Here is a 19,769-nt window from a genome sequence, read left to right on the forward strand (position 1 = left end):
GTGAGTGTTTCTTAGTTGTCAGGAAGCAGTGTTTCCCCTATACTCATTTAGCAAAGGCGGGCCACTTTTCTTTTTTTTCCTGTTTAAAAAAACAAAAACATTCGGGATAGTCAAATGTTTTAAGTGTAAACTTAAATGACTAAAAGCATATCCAAAGTATGTAGAGATAATGGAGCTATATATTTTTAAATAATAATGTTTGTGTACTATATCATGACATTGGCCTGATTGGGGGAGGTTTATGAGCCCCATAAATATGACCCCCACCAAGAATTTATAACTTTCAGATGAGACTAAATAAGGCAAGGATTAAATATTGACGGCTATTGATGTAAAAGATTACAATGGTCTTTAAGAGTTTATTCGGAAGATAACAGCTCTATAAACATTATTGTGGTGCCCCGACTTTCTAGTTAATTACATTCATCTGATTAGCTTAATCAGGTAATATTAATTACAGAGAAATTATTTTATAGAATAGCATGTCACTGCATACCACTGCTGGCTTGCTTCTGTAGCTAAGCAGGGTTGATCCTGGTCAGTTCCTGGATGGGAGACCAGATGCTGCTGGAAGTGGTGTTGGAGGGCCAGTAGGAGGCACTCTTTCCTCTGGTCTTAAAAAATATCCCAATGCCCCAGGGCAGTGATTGGGGACACTGCCCTGTGTAGGATGCAGTCTTTCAGATGGGATGTTAAAAGGGTGTCCTGGCTCTCTGAAGTCATTAAAGATCCCATGGCACTTATCGTAAGAGTAGGGGTGTTAACCCTGGTGTCCTGGCTAAATTCCCAATCTGGCCCTCAAACCATCACGGTCACCTAATAATCCCCAGTTTACAATTGGCTCATTAATCCCCCTCCTCTCCCCTGTAACTATTCCCCAGGTCGTTGCTGCAAATGAGAACGTGTTCTCAGTCAACTTACCTGGTAAAACAACGGATAAAAATAAAAAATATCACTTAATCCGGCATAGCCAAAGACACGACAACTAACAATTACCAAAATAAAAACTAGACAGTCTGAGATGCTAATATTTGAAAGTATTCATGGCAAAATGTATAGAATTGCAGGACATTGTCTTAAAAACAGATTTTTTTGTTGTTGTTCTCAGCTACATGACAAAATGTGTAGAATTGCAGATGCTAACATTACAACTGCATCTGAAAAGAATCCTGAATTAAGTCAATCAGTAATGGCCACAGGAAACTCTCTTCCTTCAGAGAGTCTGGTAAATAACAGCTTAACAATCTCTTAGAGCCATCACTTCTACAGGTGTTGCAAAACTTTTTTTCTCCCTTTCTTATAAGTGATCGGCGGTGTCAACACTTAATATTTTACTGCATTGCTCACATATATATATACAGTACCAGTCAAGTCTCTCTCTCTATCATCCATCCATCTTGTCTGCTCTCTTTCCCCATAGTCTCTGCAGCAGCAGAGAGGATAAGGTTTATCCTGGGTGAGGAGGATGACGGCCCCCCGCCCCCTCAGCTCTTCACTGAACTGGACGAACTGCTGGCCGTCGATGGACAGGAGATGGAGTGGAAGGAGACAGCCAGGTGAGAGATTTTCTCTCTCTCATTTATTATTTATATATATGTACAGTACCAGTCAAAAGTGTGGACACACCTACTCATTCAATGTTTTTTCTTTATTTGGACTATTTTCTACATTGTAGAATAATAGTGAAGTCATCAAAACTATGAATTAACACATATGGAATCATGTAGTAACCCAAAAAGTGTTAAACAAATCAAAATATATTTTAGATTCTTCAAAGTAGCCACCCTTTGCCTTGAAAGCATTGCACACTCTTGACATTCTCTCAACCATCTTCACCTGGAATGCTTTTCCAACAGTCTTGAAGGAATATGCTGTGCACTTGTTGCCTGCTTTTAATTCACTCTGCGGTCCAACTCATCCCAAACCATCTCAATTGGGTTGAGGTTGGGTGATTGTGGAGGCCCCCACACCATCACACCACCTCCTCCTTAATTCATGGTGGGAACCACACATGCTGAGATCATCTGTTCACCTACTCTGCGTCTCACAAAGACACAGCGGTTAGAACCAAAAATCTCAAATTTGGACTCATCAGACCAAAGGACAGATTTCCACCAGTCTAATGTCCATTACTGGTGTTTCTTGGCCCAAGCAAGTCTCTTCTTATTGGTGTCCTTTAGTAGTGGTTTATTTGCAGCAATTCGTCCATGAAGGCCTGATTCACGCAGTCTCCTCTGAACAGTTGATGTTGAGATGTGTCTGTTACTTGAATTCTGTGAAGCATTTATTTGAGGTATAGTTAACTCTTGTTATGCAGGTGAATGAGGACCCAAAAGCGACTTGGCGAAAACAGTTTAAGGAAATAGCCAGTTTAAGGAAATAGCAATACTCCTAGACAAATCGGAGCAGTAAATAAAGCATAAGAAACAATTTCACTCGTAATCACGAGAACTGACTGGAGACTCGATAATGAACTGCAGGTTGCCTCGGGAAGGCACTTGACCGTAGCAGACTCAGACACCTGCTCACCACGCAGCATCTGAGGGAAACACGACACGACAGGGCGATACAAAGACACAGCACGGTGAACAGTATACAAGGATCCGACAGGACAGAAACGGAAAACAAGGGGAGAAATAGGGACTCTAATCAGGGGAAAAGATAGGGAACAGGTGTGGGAAGACTAAATGATTGATTAGGGGAATAGGAACAGCTGGGAGCAGGAACGGAACGATAGAGAGAAGAGAGAGAGAGGGAGAGAGAAAAAAGGGAACGAACCTAAAAAGACCAGCAGGGGGAAAACGAACAGAAGGAAAAGCAAAATGACAAGACAATATAAGACAAAACATGACAACTCTAATGAACTTATCCTCTGGGTCTTCCTTTCCTGTGGCGGTCCTCATGAGAGCCAGTTTCATCATGGCGCTTGATGGTTTTTGTGACTGCACTTGACATTTTCATGTCTTAAAGTAATGATGGACTGTCGTTTCTCTTTGCTTATTTGAGCTGTTCTTGCCATAATATGGACTTGATCTTTTACCAAATAGGACTATCTTCTGTGTACAACCCCTACCTTGTCACAACAGAACTGACTGGCTCAAAAGCATTAAGAAGTAAAGAAATTCCACAAATTAACAAGGCACACCCGGTAATTGAAATGCATTCCAGGTGACTACCTCGTGAATCTGGTTGATAGAATGCCAAGAGTGTGCAAAGGTGTCATCAAGGCAGCTTTACTACATGATTCCATGTGTGTTATTTCATAGTTGGGGCGGCAGGGTAGCCTAGTGGTTAGAGCGTTGGACTAGTAACCGGAAAGTTGCGAGTTCACACCCCTGAGCTGACAAGGTACAAATCTGTCGTTCTGCCCCTGAACAGGCAGTTAACCCACTGTTCCCAGGCCGTCATTGAAAATAAGAATGTGTTCTTAACTGACTTGCCTGGTTAAATTAAGGTAAAAAATAGTTCTGACATCTTCACTATTATTCTACAATGTAGAAAATTAGTAGGTGTGTCAACTTTTGACTGGTACTGTATACACACACACACACTATATGCTTGTCGAACATCTCATTCTAAAATCATGGGCATTAATGATTATGGAATTGCCCCCCCCCCCCCATTGCTGCCATGACAGTCTCCACTCTTCTGGGAAGGCTTTCCACTAGATGTTGGAACATTGCTGCGGGGACTTGTTGGGCGATTAGGCCTGGCTCGCAGTCGGCATTCCAATTAATCCGAAAGGTGTTTGATGGGGTTGAGGTCAGGGCTCTGTGCAGACCAGTCAAATTCTTCCACACCGATCTCGACAAGCAATTTCTATATGGACCTGCTGAAAATGGAAAGGGCCTTCCCCAAACTGTTGCCACAGAGTTGGAAGCACATAATTATCTAGAATGTCATTGTATGCTGTAGCATTAAGATTTCCCTTTACTGGAACTAAGAGGCCTAGCCCAAACCATGAAAAACAGCCCCAGACATTATTCCTCCTCCACCAAACTTTACAGTTGGCACTATGCATTGGGGCAAGTAGTGTTCTTTTACCATCCGCCAGACCCAGATTCATCCATCGGACTACCAGATGGTGAAGCATGATTCATCTCTCCAGAGAACGTGTTTCCACTGCTCCAGAGTCCAATGGCAGCGATCTTTACACCACTTCAGCCAACGCTTGGCCTTGCGCATGGTGATCTTAGGCTTGTGTGCGGCTGCTCGGCCATGGAAACCCATTTTATGAAGCTCCCAACTAACAGTTCTTGTGCTGATGTTGCTTCCAGAGGGAGTTTAGAACTCGGTAGTGAGTGTCACAACCGAGGACAGATAATTCTTACACACTTACGCACTCAGCAATCCAGTTTTGTGAGCTTGTGTGGCCTACCACTTTGCGTCTGAGCTGTTGTTGCTCCTGGACATTTCTACTTCACAATAACCGCACTTACAGTTGACCGGGGCAGCTCTAGCAGGGTAGAAATTTGACGAACTAACTTGTTGGAAAAGTGGCATCCTATGATGATGCCATGTTAAGTCACTGAGCTCTTCAGTAAGGCCATTCTACTGCCAGTGTTTGTCTATGGAGAGTGCATGGCTGTGTGCTCGATTTTATACACCTGTCCTCAACGGGGGTGGCTGATATGTATAGTGCCCAAATCCACTCATTTGAAGTGGTGTCCAAATACTTTTATGTGTATATGTGTGCACACACTCATGCATTGAATTACACACTCTTTGGTTATTGTGTCAATTGATTATATGTATTTATGTGGGAGCAGCAGCATTCTCTATTGTCCAAAGTCTAATGTCCCCCTTGGGGACAATAAATTATATTGTATCATAACACACACACACACACACACTTTCCTTTAGTACAAGCATCTCAGAGAAGGAGTGGTCAGTTCAACCATCGTGGTCTTACACCGTTAACCCTCTTTGACCCTAGGCCTCCAAGGCTTTGTAATGTTAACCCCCTTGTCACCGACACCTACCCAGCTGTGGTATATCAAAGTCATACTATCTACATCATATCGGTGAGGGACACATTTAACAACATCTCAGCTTGATGTTCTCTCTGTTCGAGAGCTGTGTTTATCTTCATTACAGTTAAGTGTTTCCTGCTTCAGTGCTCTGCTAAAGTCCAGGGATTGGCTCCAATATGGAGTTGCTTGAGTAGGGCAGTAGCGTGTGTATTTACATGTATGCGTGAATAGGAGGAAGTGTGTGTGTGTAGCATGTGTGTGTTTGTGTGTCCATGAATATGTGCGTAGGGTAGTAGTGTGTCCTCGAGTGAACTACTAGCTCACTCTTATCTGGATGAAACGCTGCTCTGTTCCCTCAGTGAACCCAGAACACAACCTCTGTGACCTCCCATGTGATCTGTCCCTCTTCCTGAACAGGTTGCTTTCTGACTGCGGTTCTGACTATGTATCAAGCGTCTCAGAGTAGGAGTGCTGATTGAGGAACCATTTTGCATTTTACATCGCAATGATTAAGATGGACAAGGGGAGACCTGATCCTACACTAGATCAGCACTCCTTCTCTGAGACCCTTGATACATACGTCCCCAGCTGTTTCCAGTTTTACATTAAAGATGACTAAATCTTAGTTAATGCACATTGTTACATCATTGTCTTACATGGTGACTTTATCTGCACTGATGGTTGGTTGAAGGACTAGGGACCTATTGGAGGACAATTCAATGGAGTGCTTTACTCCCTCCCCTGTAGTGGTGATTGCCCTGAGGCCCGTCTCCTCCTTCCCTTATAGAGGTGATTGTCCCTGAGACCTGTCTCCTCCCTCCCCTGTAGTGGTGATTGTCCCTGTGGCCTGTCTCCTCCCTCCCCTGTAGTGGTGATTGTCCCTGAGGCCTGTCTCCTCCCTCCCCTGTAGTGGTGATTGTCCCTGAGTTCTGTCTCCTCCCTCCCCTGTAGTGGTGATTGTCCCTGAGGCCGGTCTCCTCCCTCCCCTGTAGTGGTGATTGTCCCTGAGTCCTGTCTCCTCCCTCCCCTGTAGTGGTGATTGTCCCTGAGACCTGTCTCCTCCCTCCCCTGTAGTGGTGATTGTCCCTGAGGCCTGTCTCCTCCCTCCCCTGTAGTGGTGATTGTCCCTGAGACCTGTCTCCTCCCTCCCCTGTAGTGGTGATTGTCCCTGAGGCCTGTCTCCTCCCTCCCTTATATAAGTGATTGTCCCTGAGACCTGTCTCCTCCCTCCCCTGTAGTGGTGATTGTCCCTGAGGCCTGTCTCCTCCCTCCCTTATATAAGTGATTGTCCCTGAGACCTGTCTCCTCCCTCCCCTGTAGTGGTGATTGTCCCTGAGGTCTATCTCCTCCTTCCCCTATAGAGGTGATTGTCCCTGAGGCCTGTCTTCTCCCTCCCCTATAGAGGCGATTGTCCCTCAGGCCTGTCTTCTCCCTCCCCTATAGAGGTGATTGTCCCTGAGGCCTGTCTCCTCCCTCCCCTATAGACGTGATTGTCCCTGAGGCCTGTCTCCTCCCTCCCTTATATAAGTGATTGTCCCTGAGACCTGTCTCCTCCCTCCCCTGTAGTAGTGATTGTCCCTGAGGTCTATCTCCTCCTTCCCCTATAGAGGTGATTGTCCCTGAGGCCTGTCTTCTCCCTCCCCTATAGAGGCAATTGTCCCTGAGGCCTGTCTTCTCCCTCCCCTATAGAGGTGATTGTCCCTGAGGCCTGTCTCCTCCCTCCCCTATAGACGTGATTGTCCCTGAGGCCTGTCTCCTCCCTCCACTATAGACGCGATTGTCCCTGAGGTCTGTCTCCTCCTTCCCCTATAGAGGTGATTGTCCCTGAGGCCTGTCTCCTCCCTCCCCTATAGAGGTGATTGTCCCTGAGTTCTGTCTCCTCTCTCCCTTCAAGGGGCCTAAATGGAGGCAAGGTAGGGCAGTTAGATGTGGGAGGCGAGGTAGGGCAGTTAGATGTCGGAGGTGAGTTTTCTTTGCCCTTTTTCATTGTAAATTACATAGAATGAATCATTAGATTGTTTTCTACAATATAATAACCTTAATATACCTGTACTTGACAGTTTTGATGAAATAACAAGAGCCAAATAGTTTTATTGAGCTGTGACCACTTTTTGATCATGCCTGCAAAGGTGGGAAAAATGATCCAATTGTCATACTTGAGTAAAAGTAAAGATAACTTAATAGAAAATGACTGAAGGGAAAGCTGCCCAGTATAATACTACTTGAGTTAGTCTAAAAGTATTTAGTTTTAAATATACTCCGACATAATTTACAAACAAAGCATGTGTTTAGTGAGCGCCAGATCAGAGGCAGTATGGATGACCAGAATTTTCTCTTAATACAGTAAATGTGTGTCAATTAGACCATTTTCCTGTCCTGCTAAGCATTTGAAATGTAACAAGTACTTTTGGGTGTCTGGGGAAAATGTATGGAGTAGAAAGTACATAATTTTCTTTAGGAATCTAGTGAAGTAAAAAATAGTAAAGTACAGATACTCCAGTAGTACTTTTGAAAGTATTTTTTACTTAAGTTCTTTTCACTACTGCTTGCCTGTGATGACATTCAATTCACTCTGAACATGCTGAACATGAACATTCTCCGTGTAAATTGTATGTAACTTTTGAGCCATATGGTAGAGGCATGCGGTTTGGACTATTGTTTTTCTGACAGAATTCTCTATGGAATGGACATATTTGTATAAACATTGAATTAATTAATAATTTTATGGGTGAACCCTCTATATGTAGATGTGTCCATAATACACATGTATTTGTTGCTAAGATTTACAACCCCCCTGCTGCCATGGTGGATGCTATTGGTGCTATATCCAAGTGTTTAACCATTCCCGAAGTTTGTCAATTTAGGGGATTTGAATCTGGGTTGGCTATCCCTGGCCTCAGATCAATTTAAGAGTATATGCATTGATTTGAATCTGGGTTGGCTATCCCTGGCCTCTGATCAATTTAAGAGTATATGCATTGATTTGAATCTGGGTTGGCTATCCCTGGCCTCTGATCAATTTAAGAGTATATGCATTGATTTGAATCTGGGTTGGCTATCCCTGGCCTCTGATCAATTTAAGAGTATATGCATTGATTTGAATCTGGGTTGGCTATCCCTGGCCTCAGATCAATTTAAGAGTATATGCATTGATTTGAATCTGGGTTGGCTATCCCTGGCCTCTGATCAATTTAAGAGTATATGCATTGATTTGAATCTGGGTTGGCTATCCCTGGCCTCAGATCAATTTAAGAGTATATGCATTGATTTGAATCTTACTCAATTGATCTCAAAACCCACCTGGCTAAATGTGAAAACAATTCTTATTAATAAGCTAAATAAATATGATGCTGTATTTCCATATGATATCAGTGATCATTAGCCCATAGTATGTATAAAATAAACTGCAAAATACTACTTCTTGTTTAATTAAGAAAATAACTTATTTTTTAAAAGTTCTCTCCTCAATGGTTTTTACATGACATGTTCTACTCTGATTTAGTCACTCTCCTGTATTCCTGACCCCGAATTAGCCCTAGAAATGTATTCTCCATATCTATTCCTCTGGCAAATAAACATGCCCCTTTTTTAACAATTCAGAGTTAAAGATAGATCTAACCCTTGGTTTTATTTGGATTTATCTGTGCTCATTCAGATGAGAAATCAGGCCTGGGCCAAAGCAAGGAAAACTGACTCTAGTGGACTGGCATTCTTTCAGACAATTGAGAAACGGATTGTATCTTGATTTAAGAAGGCTATATCAAGCTACTTTTTAAGCTCTGACTCTGCTGGTTATCCTTCTCAATTTTGGAAAACAGTAAATGCACTGAAGCGTACAAATTCCTCTTCTTCCCTGCCTAAGCATGTTCTCTCTGATTGCATCATAACTGAGAAATGGGATAACTGATGCTTTTAATCATAATTTTATCTTGAAGGCTTTATATTTGAGAGAAATGGTGGTTTAACTGACCTTGGTCAGTCAATCGACTGCTCTTCCCTCTGCCAGACTCTAGCTGACTCGACAGAATCTTTCTTTTCATTTGAACAATTTACTATCTGTGACGTGCTAGATGCCTTGCTTAAGATTGATGTAAAAAATGTTTTAAATCCACTGGGGCGGATATGCTTAATCTATTTTTGCTGTAGCTCTCTGCTCCCCTTGTTGCTGAATCATTAACACATTTTTAACCTGAAGATTTTATCTGGTAATATCCCCAAGTAGCCCATGTACTCCCTTTTCAAAGGTGGTGACCCTTGTGACCTAAATAATTAATCCACCTGTTTCTCAACTTTCTTGCCAAGCTAAAATATTAGAATCCTTGATTAATTCTCAGCTTAAATCTGATCTTTTAAATGTATTCTAAATGTACATCAGTCGGGTTTTAGACCAGGTCATAACATTTGCCTCTGCTGCCTTCCTAGTTTATAAATGATGTGGTTAACTGTATGGATACAATACATTGTCCTGCCCTCTTCATTGACCTGTTGCTCACTCACTGTGAATTCAGAGGCTTTCCTCAATTGTCCTAGACCAGGCTGCATGTAACTGGTTTAAAAGTTACTTGACATCTTTACTAAACGTTAGACATGCAACACCTGGTCTCAGGGATGATTAACTCTGGAAATTCCATTGGTCTTTACTGAGTTAGGTAAATCAGCTTTTAGTTTTCATGTACCTTATTTGTGGAACAATCTTCAACATGTTCTTAAATGTGATGCTTTTGTACCAACCGGTCGATCTCCAAGCCATTCCTTGTCGATCATCAAACATTTCTGTTTAAAAAAAACTATGATAAAGCCTTACGTTCCTATTTTTTTCTTTTCTTCGTTTTTCGCTGTTGGCGGTTAGTGCAGAACACTGCCTACCCGGTAGGGCAAGAGAGCACATCAAGTGCAGCTGTAACCCTACCGCTGGCCAATCAGATAGCTCAGATCAGTGTCTGCACAGTTTCGTAGCGCCATAGACTGTAAAACTAAACCTCGAACGCACAGCGAAGTTGATAATGTGAGGTTTTAAAACCTTTACAACCATAACTAGAGCGAGACTCAACAGCTACAGGGCTGCTGTTTTTGAGTAAGTTCATGTTTAAGTTGATATTCAGCACTGTCAACACTCTGTTCAACACTCTGTTCAACAGTTTGATAAACCATAAACTCCTCATTTCGATAAGCTTGCGTTATTTGCAGCTTGTCTTTTTTTAATATCAAGTAATATTTCACTTTCCCTGGTCAGAGGAGTAACAACATTAATTGGTGCGTGAGGCACAAGTAATGCAGTGGAACTTAAGTTTCGCCATCAGCTGGAAGACTGTGTCCCCTTTTCTCAGCAGAGAGTGGGAGAAAGAAGGGACGGTGAGTCGGGTGAGAGGCAGCCTCACTGCTGCTCCCTCCCTCAGACTGACTATCAGATGCCGGCCATCACTCCAGTAGAAAAAATAGCCTACTGCGCTAACCTCATTGCTGCAGAACTGTTTTTAATTAGTTAATGTTGAATAGTCTTGTGCTTTTTAAGTAATGTAAAATAAAATGGTAGATCTCGGCATGCATTCTGGCTCAGAAAGTGATCTTGACTCAGAAAAGTTTGGTGACCACTGCTTTAGGGCAATTCAAAAAGCTGACTAAGGACTTTATTATTGATGAATGTTCATTTTTTTTTCTGACCGTGTTTAAAAATAAAACAATATGACCGTGTTTTTCTTTCAGCTTGCATTTTGTATTGATATTGATGTTTATAATTTCTGTAATTCAGGGCTCATTTGTAAAATAGACCTTGATCTCCGTATGACTCCCTGATTAAAATAAAGGTAAAATGTACAAGTATTTTTATTGCTTTGTCCCACATCGCCTCTATTTTCTGTGAACCGTGATGAACCCATAACATAGAGAGGTTGTTTTGTAAAGAAAGAACTCTCTCACTCACACACACTATGTATGTTGTGTCAATTGATTGGATGTACTTTTGTGGAAGCAGAAGCACTCTCTGTTCAGTCAAATTTAACCCTCGAGGACAATTAGAGTATATAACACACACTGACCGTTTCCTTTAGTCCAAGAGTCAGTCAGTTGGTCAGTAAATCATAGTCACTCATCGTGGTCTTACACAGTTAACCCTCTTTGACCCTGTGCCTTCAAGGCGTTCTAATCTGAACCCCCTTGTCACCAACACCCACCCAGCTGTGGTATATCAAAGTCATATTATCTACATCATACAGGTGAGGGACTCATAACAACACATCTGTGTTTGATGTTCTCTCTGTTTGAGAGCTGTGTTTATCAACAGTAGGTTTTAGGGATGGGCACGGATATTCGAATATCCAAACGGACGTTAGTATTGTAATGAAACAAGCAGGGAGCAGGTCTCGAAGATCTTCTAGGCCGAAGGCCAGCGCGCTATCGACTGTGCGCAAAAGCATGCTCAAGCGGCAGTCGATATCCGCGCTTATAAACCCAGGGTCGTTACACTACTCGCTCCTTAGCTTGCGTCTCAACGTCTTATAGGACCGCGCTCACCGGCCGGGCACACGCACTGTCGTGGATGCAAGGTCCGATGATTTCTGACCCCAGTGTAATGAAACGGCAGGGAGCAAGCAGGTCTCGAACCCTTGACCTTCTAGTCCAGCGCGCTATCGACTGTGCCACAAAAGCATTCTCGGGCAGCAGTCGATATCCTTGGCAGAGTACTCATAGAAATATTTCAAAACAGGCCTATTTTAAAAAAAGGCTTTGGCTAAAATTGTAATATCTATGTGACTTTACTACATAACCTACAAGGATAGACCAATATATTTTACATTCTAATAATACGTTTTATGACCGTTTTTATCATAAAAAAGACGCACATAACATATTATTGTTGGTCAATCAAAGCGGCACTAGTCGGATGTTCCATATGTAGCAAGTGAAGTGGGAGGTTTCTAATCAATGCAAAATTGAACAAAAATTAAATTGGCTAAACGAAGAGTAGGCTTCAATGATCAACCAACAGGTAGTCTTGTTTCATATGAATGGAGTTGTTGTAGACAAGGATGCCTCAAAATACCCTAAGTTAGCCTTGCTACTTTAGCTAGCAAACTTAGGTTGCTATTGTAGCTAGCTAGCTTCTTTACAACGATTTGATGAAGTCAAGACAGGCACTACCAGATGGTAGAGTATGATAGCCAAACGTGTTGCTGCCATAGGTTATCGTAACTAGCCTGAGTCGGTTGGGTTACTTTCTCCGGCTGTGCCACACACAAGACTGTCACACACAAACCAAACACATGAATCATATGTAAATACGGGACTTTTGTGTGGGCAACAATAAACTTGTGTGGGAAACCATAATTGTTCATTCTTTACCTAGCATATTGTACTTTTTGGAATGGTTTTAGATTTATTTGACTAAACTGTAAACTTTCCTTGAATATTCAATTCAAGGGGCTTCATTGGCATGGGAAAAATGTTAACATTGCCAAAGCAAGTGAAGTAGATCATACAAAAGTGAAATAAATAAAAGTTAACAGTAAACATTACACTCACAGAAGTTCCAAACGAATAAACACATTACAAATGTCATTATATATATATATATATATTCAGTGTTGTAACGATGTACAAAAGGGGACATTTAAAGGTCTTCACTCCAAATGAGCCTACCTACTTGAGGGCAGATATCCAGGAACACGCATGGACTACCCTGGTATAAATACAGTACAAGTCGTTTCGATTACAAATATCAAGTCAGATAAAGGTTTATTGGGAGATAAACAAGAATACAATGTAGTCTCTGTAACCTTCTCTAAGGAAAACATTCAAGTTGAGAACTGCACCCAGACCAAATAACAAAGAAACGATTTACAAAGATGTCACCATATCCAATATTTTTCCTAATTGGGATCCAGATAAAGAATACATGCAGTATTCTTGTGGAAAGTGGTCAACTGTTATGTAAACACATACTTGGTAATATATAAATTGACAAGTGCAGTGGTTAAATGGTAGCAGTTGTGTGTTGTAAGGTGCAGTCTGAATTTGGAGCCGTCTGTTGGTACTGCTGGAATGTAAATTGTAGAACAGTTGTCCATGTTCTTATAGTGATGGTGCCTCGTTCTATCCTACTCACTCATTTGTACAGGGAAAAATACATGTAAACCAAACTGTAATATTCAGTAGGCCTACATCGTCTATTATGTACAAAGAGTTGAGTATCACACTTTCACAATCAATACACATCTTGATAATCAATGTAGCCAAATCACCATTTCTACAGATGAAATTAATATCAGTGCAGTCTATGATTAGCTTACATTAGGCTGCATTTTCTACTTCACAGAGGTATAGTGTGCCCACAGAATACCCACTTAGGTTCTCAACAGCTACTAGCTAGGGCTGGGCGATATGGCCAAAATATCATATGGTATTTTTGACAGTATAACGGTATTTTATGTTTTTGATTAATAAAAGTTCTAAATTTGCTTTGTGAGTGACCCTAGGGTGGCAACACACATTCTAAATGATTTTAATGTGTCTTTCTCCATTTCGGATTGTTTTATACTGTTCAATTCAACTTCAACCTAAAATAATTTCCTGCACTCATTTGAGATCATTTCCACAACTGCCACGATATGGGCAAAAATAACAAAATTTAACCAAATGTTGCAATTGTGATTTAGATCAAAACACTTGGGTGAACTTTTGGAATCATGGAAATAGAATGTTTATAATTCTATAGTTAGAATATAAATAACAGTGGGCACTTTGAATACAGTGTTTGACATGACAAAGAATGAAAATGCCATGGACGAGTCATTGTCACAGGGTAGGAACCAAAGTGATTTTCCATGTTTCCTAGGGGGCCCTATAATCTTTGGCTACATATCCATGCTTCTCCTATTCCTCTTTGATTTAAAATATACTGTTGCACAAACAACATGCTGATTTTAGGCCTCCATCAGCACTGGTATCAGGCTGTATTAGCTAGCTACGTTTGCTCTGACTCAGTATGTTTTAATTTTTTAAATAATGAGCTCTGGAAAGATGGAATTCCAAGTTGGATGACCGTTCAAAACTATTTTTCCCAGTCGGAGCTGGTTTTTTCAAAGTTCCCTGTTGTCTTGAACGCTTGGAAGTCGGAGATTTCAGAGTTCCAAGTTGTTTTGAACGTGGCATTAAACGGGTCGCATGTTTCGACACAATATTGTTTTGATTGTTCATTTTAGAACTGATTCCAAATTGAGGATTCTACTCCATGCATTCTCAATGGGCGCAGATTACGTCTCAAGTGCATTGCTGTTGCTTAAAAACGTTTCAAAATAGGGCACATTATTAATAGGATAACCTTTTGATATCGCCAGATTGACTTTAGTTTCAGTATAATGTTACCTAGCTTGCTAAAATTGAGGGGAGGCCACTGGATTTCAGCTAGCTAATGTTGCTAGCTATTTTGAACGGACTTTGCTAGCTAATGACAACATAAGGTTAATTTGATGACATGATGGTGACGGCAGGGTTGTTTCCTACTAAATAATTGCCTTATGGAGTTTCCAGGCCACTATAGTGTAATTTAGGCGAAACATTCATAGTTTGCTCCCGTTCAAAATGATTAGCTCCCATTCTACTTTTCCACATCAATATGGCTGCGGTGTCTGTAGAACGTTGATTACAATGACAATGATGTGATCGAGTGAAGTGCAACTCATGAACCCTAACGTTATAGTGTTGTAAGAAGGACAAAGGACTACAAATGCTTGTCAAAGTAATGTTCCGATTTTTACACTGCTTTATCCACAAGTGTGATAGCTATCAAGTTAGCTTGCTAGCTAAAGTCAGTTTGGTAGCTGTTTTTCCATGTACGTAATATTGCAAAAAAAAATATATATATAATTATACCCAGTCTATTATGTTTTTACTTGTTCTATATTATATTATAACTCAGCGGAGCAATAAACGTCCTCTCAATGTCAACTGCGTTTATTTTCATCCAACATGTGTAAATATTTGTATGAACATAACAAGATTCAGCAACTGAACAAGTTCTACAGACATGTGACTAACAGAAATGGTATGTGTTCCTGAACAAAGGGGGTGTAAAAATAAAAAATAACAGTCAGTATCTGGTGTGGCCACCAGCTGCACTAAGTACTGCAGTGCATCGCCTCCTCATGGACTGCACCAGAGTTTCCAGTTCTTGCTGTGAGATGTTACCTCACTCTTCCACCAAGGCACCTGCAAGTTCCCGGACATTTCTGGGGGGAATGCCCCCCCCCCCCCCCCCCCCAGGCTCTTCACTGGCCATGGCAGAACACTGACATTCCTGTCTTGCAGGTAATCACGCACAGAACAAGCAGTATGGCTGGTGGCATTGTCATGCTGGAGGGTCATGTCAGGATTAGCCTGCAGGAAGGGTACCACATGAGAGAGGAGGACGTCTTCTCTGTAAGATACAGCGTTGAGATTGCCTGCAATGACAACAAGCTCAGTCCGATGATGCTGTGACACACCGCCCCAGACCATGACGGACCCTCCACCTCCAAATCGATCCCGCTCCAGAGTACAGGCCTCGGTGTAACGCTCATTCCTTCGACGATAAACGCAAATCCGACCATCACCTCCAGTGAGACAGAACCGCAACTCGTCAGTGAAGAGCACTTTTTGCCAGTCCTGTCTGGTCCAGCAACGGTGGGTTTGTGCCCGTAGGCGACGTTGTTGCCAGAGATGTCTGGTGAGGACCTGCCTTACAACAGGCCTACAAGCCCTCAGTCCATCCTCTCTTGCAGACAGTCTGAGCACTGATGGAGCGATTGTGTATTCCTGGTGTAACTCGGGCAGTTGTTAACATCCTACCTGTCCCGCAAGTGTGATGTTTGGATGTAACGATCCTGTGCAGGTGTTGTTACACGTGGTCTGCCACTGTGAGGACGATCAGCTGTCCCTCTCTGTAGCGCTGTCTTAGGCATCTCACAGTACGGACACTAATTTATTGCCCTGGCCACATCTGCAGTCCTCATGTCTCCTTGCAGCATGCTTAAGGTTCATTCACGCAGATGAGCAGGGACCCTGGACATCTTTCTTTTTGTGTTTTTCAGAGTCAGGAGAAAGGCCTCTTTAGTGTCCTAAGTTTTCATAACTGACCTTAATTGCCTACCATCTGTAAGCTGTTAGTGTCTTAACGACCGTTCCACAGGTGCATGTTCATTAATTGATTATGGTTCATTGAACAAGCATGGGAAACAGTGTTTACACCCTTTACAATGAAGATCTGTGAAGGTCCTTGGATTTTTACTAATTATCTTTGAAAGACAGGGACCTGAAAAGGGGACATTTCTTTTTTTGCTGAGTTAAATAAAAAATAAAAAAATAAAATAAAAAATATATATAGCTGCCTGTAACCAGGTGAAAAATCTTTTCAACCCAAACATATCATGACCGCTAACCCCACACATCCTACATCATTGTGACATCATAGCCAACATAGCTACTAGAACGAACACGTTTGTAAACCCACTACAATCATGCAGTACTGTGTACAGTCATCAGTGGCAATACATTTGTGTACATGGCCCAGTGGCAATACATTTCTAAAACCAAAAGCTTACCTTGACTTGGAAGAGTTCCAGTGTTGGATAGCCAGCTAGCTAACATAGCATCCTTTTCTGTTTGAGTAGGCTAAGCTAGCCAGCTGCATTCGATGCTAGCTAAGTAAGTAAAAATAAAAACAATGTAAATAGAGCTGTCTCTCTCTCTCTCTGTCTCTCGCTTCTTCTTACTTTTGAAACAATTTAATTTGTTCAAAACTGTTCAACTATTGTCTTTCTCTCTGATACAGTTATGATCGTTTAAATGTATTTTCTCTTTATTCAACCTGACCGCCACCCACCCGGCATTCAGCCACACAATATTTCATGACCCTAAACTTGCCGGCTCTGTGGCTATAACTGCGGGGACTGCGTGTTATGAGTCAATCCACGCATCTCTAGTTCGGTCTCAGTCTCCCGCAACCAGTCCAAAGCGGATTTTGTCATCCCAGCTGTGACCAAACGACTACCAATGGAGCTGGCGTTTCTGGGAAATTGTGTTCAAATCCAAAAACACCAGTACACACACAGTTCAGCTTGAAGTAAAACTAAATGCATGCTCTTCAACCGATCGCTACCTGCACCTACCCGCCTGTCCAACATCACTACTCTGGACGGCTCTGACTTAGAATACGTGGACAACTACAAATACTTAGGTGTCTGGTTAGACTGTAAACTCTCCTTCCAGACCCATATCAAACATCTCCAATCCAAAGTTAAATCTAGAATTGGCTTCCTATTTCGCAACAAAGCATCCTTCACTCATGCTGCCAAACATACCCTTGTAAAACTGACCATCCTACCAATCCTCGACTTTGGCGATGTCATCTACAAAATAGCCTCCAATACCCTACTCAACAAATTGGATGCAGTCTATCACAGTGCAATCTGTTTTGTCACCAAAGCCCCATATACTACCCACCATTGCGACCTGTACGCTCTCGTTGGCTGGCCCTCGCTTCATACTCGTCGCCAAACCCACTGGCTCCATGTCATCTACAAGACCCTGCTAGGTAAAGTCCCCCCTTATCTCAGCTCGCTGGTCACCATAGCATCTCCCACCTGTAGCACACGCTCCAGCAGGTATATCTCTCTAGTCACCCCCAAAACCAATTCTTTCTTTGGCCGCCTCTCCTTCCATTTCTCTGCTGCCAATGACTGGAACGAACTACAAAAATCTCTGAAACTGGAAGCACTTATCTCCCTCACTAGCTTTAAGCACCAACTGTCAGAGCATCTTACAGATTACTGCACCTGTACATAGCCCACCTATAATTTAGCCCAAACAACTACCTCTTTCTGTAATGAACTTCGTCTGTTGTTTGAAGAGAGTCAGACCGAAATGCAGCGTGTAGGTTACTCATGACTTTTAATGAAGAATATGCGGTACATGAAATAACTGAAAATACAAAAACAACAAACGAGTGAAACTAATTACAGCCTATCTGGTGACTAACACAGAGACAGGTACAATCACCTACGAAATACAACGCGCACTCAGGCTGCCTAAATACGGTTCCCAATCCGAGACAACGAGAATCAGCTGACTCCAATTAGGAATCGCCTCAGGCAGCCAAGCCTAACTAGACACACCCCTAATAATACACACTCCCAATTAATACAAACCCCAATACGAAATACAACATATAAACCCATGTCACACCCTGGCCTACCCAAACATATAACAAAAACACAAGATACAATGACCAAGGCATGACAGAACCCCCCCCCCCCTAAGGTGCGGACTCCGGGACGCACCTCAAGAGCATAGGGAGGGTCCGGGTGGGCGTCTGTCCATGGTGGCGGTTCTGGCTCGGGACGTGGACCCCACTCCATAAATGTCCTAGTTCCTCCCCTTCGCGTCCTAGGATAATCCACCTTCTCCGCCAACCATGGCCTAATAGTCCTCACCCTGATCCCCACATAACTGAGGGGCAGCTCGGGACAGAGGGGCAGCTCGGGACAGAGGGGCAGCTCGGGACTTAGGGGCAGCTCGGGACAGAGGGGCAGCTCGGGACAGAGGGGCAGCTCGGGACAGAGGGGCAGCTCGGGACAGAGGGGCAGCTCGGGACAGAGGGGCAGCTCGGGACAGAGGGGCAGCTCGGGACAGAGGGGCAGCTCGGGATAGAGGGGCAGCTCAGGACAGCAGGGCAGCTCGGGACAGAGGGGCAGCCCGGGACAGAGGGGCAGCCCGGGACCGAAGCAGCCCAGTACTGAGGGGAAGCCCGGTACTGAGAGGGAGCCCAGTACAGAGAGGAAGCCTAGTACTGAAAGGAAGCTCAGGCAGGTAGTAGGCTCCGGTAAATCCTGGCTGGCTGGTGGACCTGGATGATTCAGGTTGTCTGGCCGATCTAGAAGATCTTGGCAGACTGGCACTTCTGGCGGATCCTGGCAGACTGGCACTTCTGGCGGATCCTGGCAGACTGGTGACGCTGGGCTGACTGGCGGCGCTGGGCAGACAGGAGACTCCGGCAGCGCAGGAGAGGAGAAAGGCTCTGGCTGAGCTGAACAGGCGGGAGACTCCAACAGTGCAGGAGAGGAGAAAAGCTCTGGTTGTGCTGAACAGGCGAGGCGCACTGGACGCGCTGGTCCGACTGGGAGCACTGGTGGCGCTGGACAGACAGGAGACTCCGGCAGTGCAAGATAGGAGAAAGGCTCTGGCTGCGCTAAACAGGCGGGAGACTCCGATAGCGCAGGAGAAGAGAACAGCTCTGGTTGCGCTAAACAAGCGGGAGACTCCGGCAGCGCAGGAGGGGAGAAAAGCATTGGCTGCGCTGAACAGGCGAGGCGCACTGGAGGCCTGGTGCGTGGTGCTGGAACTGGTGGTACTGGCGCGAGGACACGCACAGGAAGCCTGGTGCGGGGAGCTGCTACCGGAGGACTGGTGTGTAGAGGTGGCTCTGGATAGACCGGACCGTGCAGGCGCACTGGAGCTCTAGAGCACCGAGCCTGCCCAAGCTTACCTGGCTCGATGCCCACTCTAGCCCGGCCAATAGGAAGAGCTGGTATGTGCCTCACCGGGCTTTGCTCCCGCACTGAAAACACTGTGCGCTCCATAGCATAACACGGTGCCTGCCCGGTCTCTCTAGCCCAACGGTGAGCACAGGGAGTATGCGCAGGTCTCCTACCTGGCATAACTATTCTCCCTTCTAGCTCCCCCCCAATAATTTTTTTGGGCTGTTTTTCCGGTTTCCTTGCCAACCGTGTTCCCTCGTATCGTCAGCTCCTATCTCCCGTTGCCTCT

The 19,769-nt window shown here is 43.6% G+C and overlaps 1 protein-coding gene across 4 annotated transcripts in view; it reads left to right on the plus strand.

Moving 5' to 3' along the window:
- LOC123989317 (electrogenic sodium bicarbonate cotransporter 1-like) overlaps nt 1-19,769 on the plus strand; it is a 94,352-nt gene that overhangs the window by 22,638 nt on the left and 51,945 nt on the right. For all 4 annotated transcript variants that reach the window (XM_046290247.1, XM_046290249.1, XM_046290248.1 and 1 more), the window contains one exon: nt 1,421-1,556. In XM_046290247.1, coding sequence (XP_046146203.1) covers nt 1,421-1,556 — 136 coding nt within the window. The remainder of the gene's footprint in view (nt 1-1,420; nt 1,557-19,769) is intronic.

The sequence above is a fragment of the Oncorhynchus gorbuscha genome, linkage group LG11 (genome assembly GCF_021184085.1).
Source record: "Oncorhynchus gorbuscha isolate QuinsamMale2020 ecotype Even-year linkage group LG11, OgorEven_v1.0, whole genome shotgun sequence".
NCBI lineage: Eukaryota > Metazoa > Chordata > Actinopteri > Salmoniformes > Salmonidae > Oncorhynchus > Oncorhynchus gorbuscha.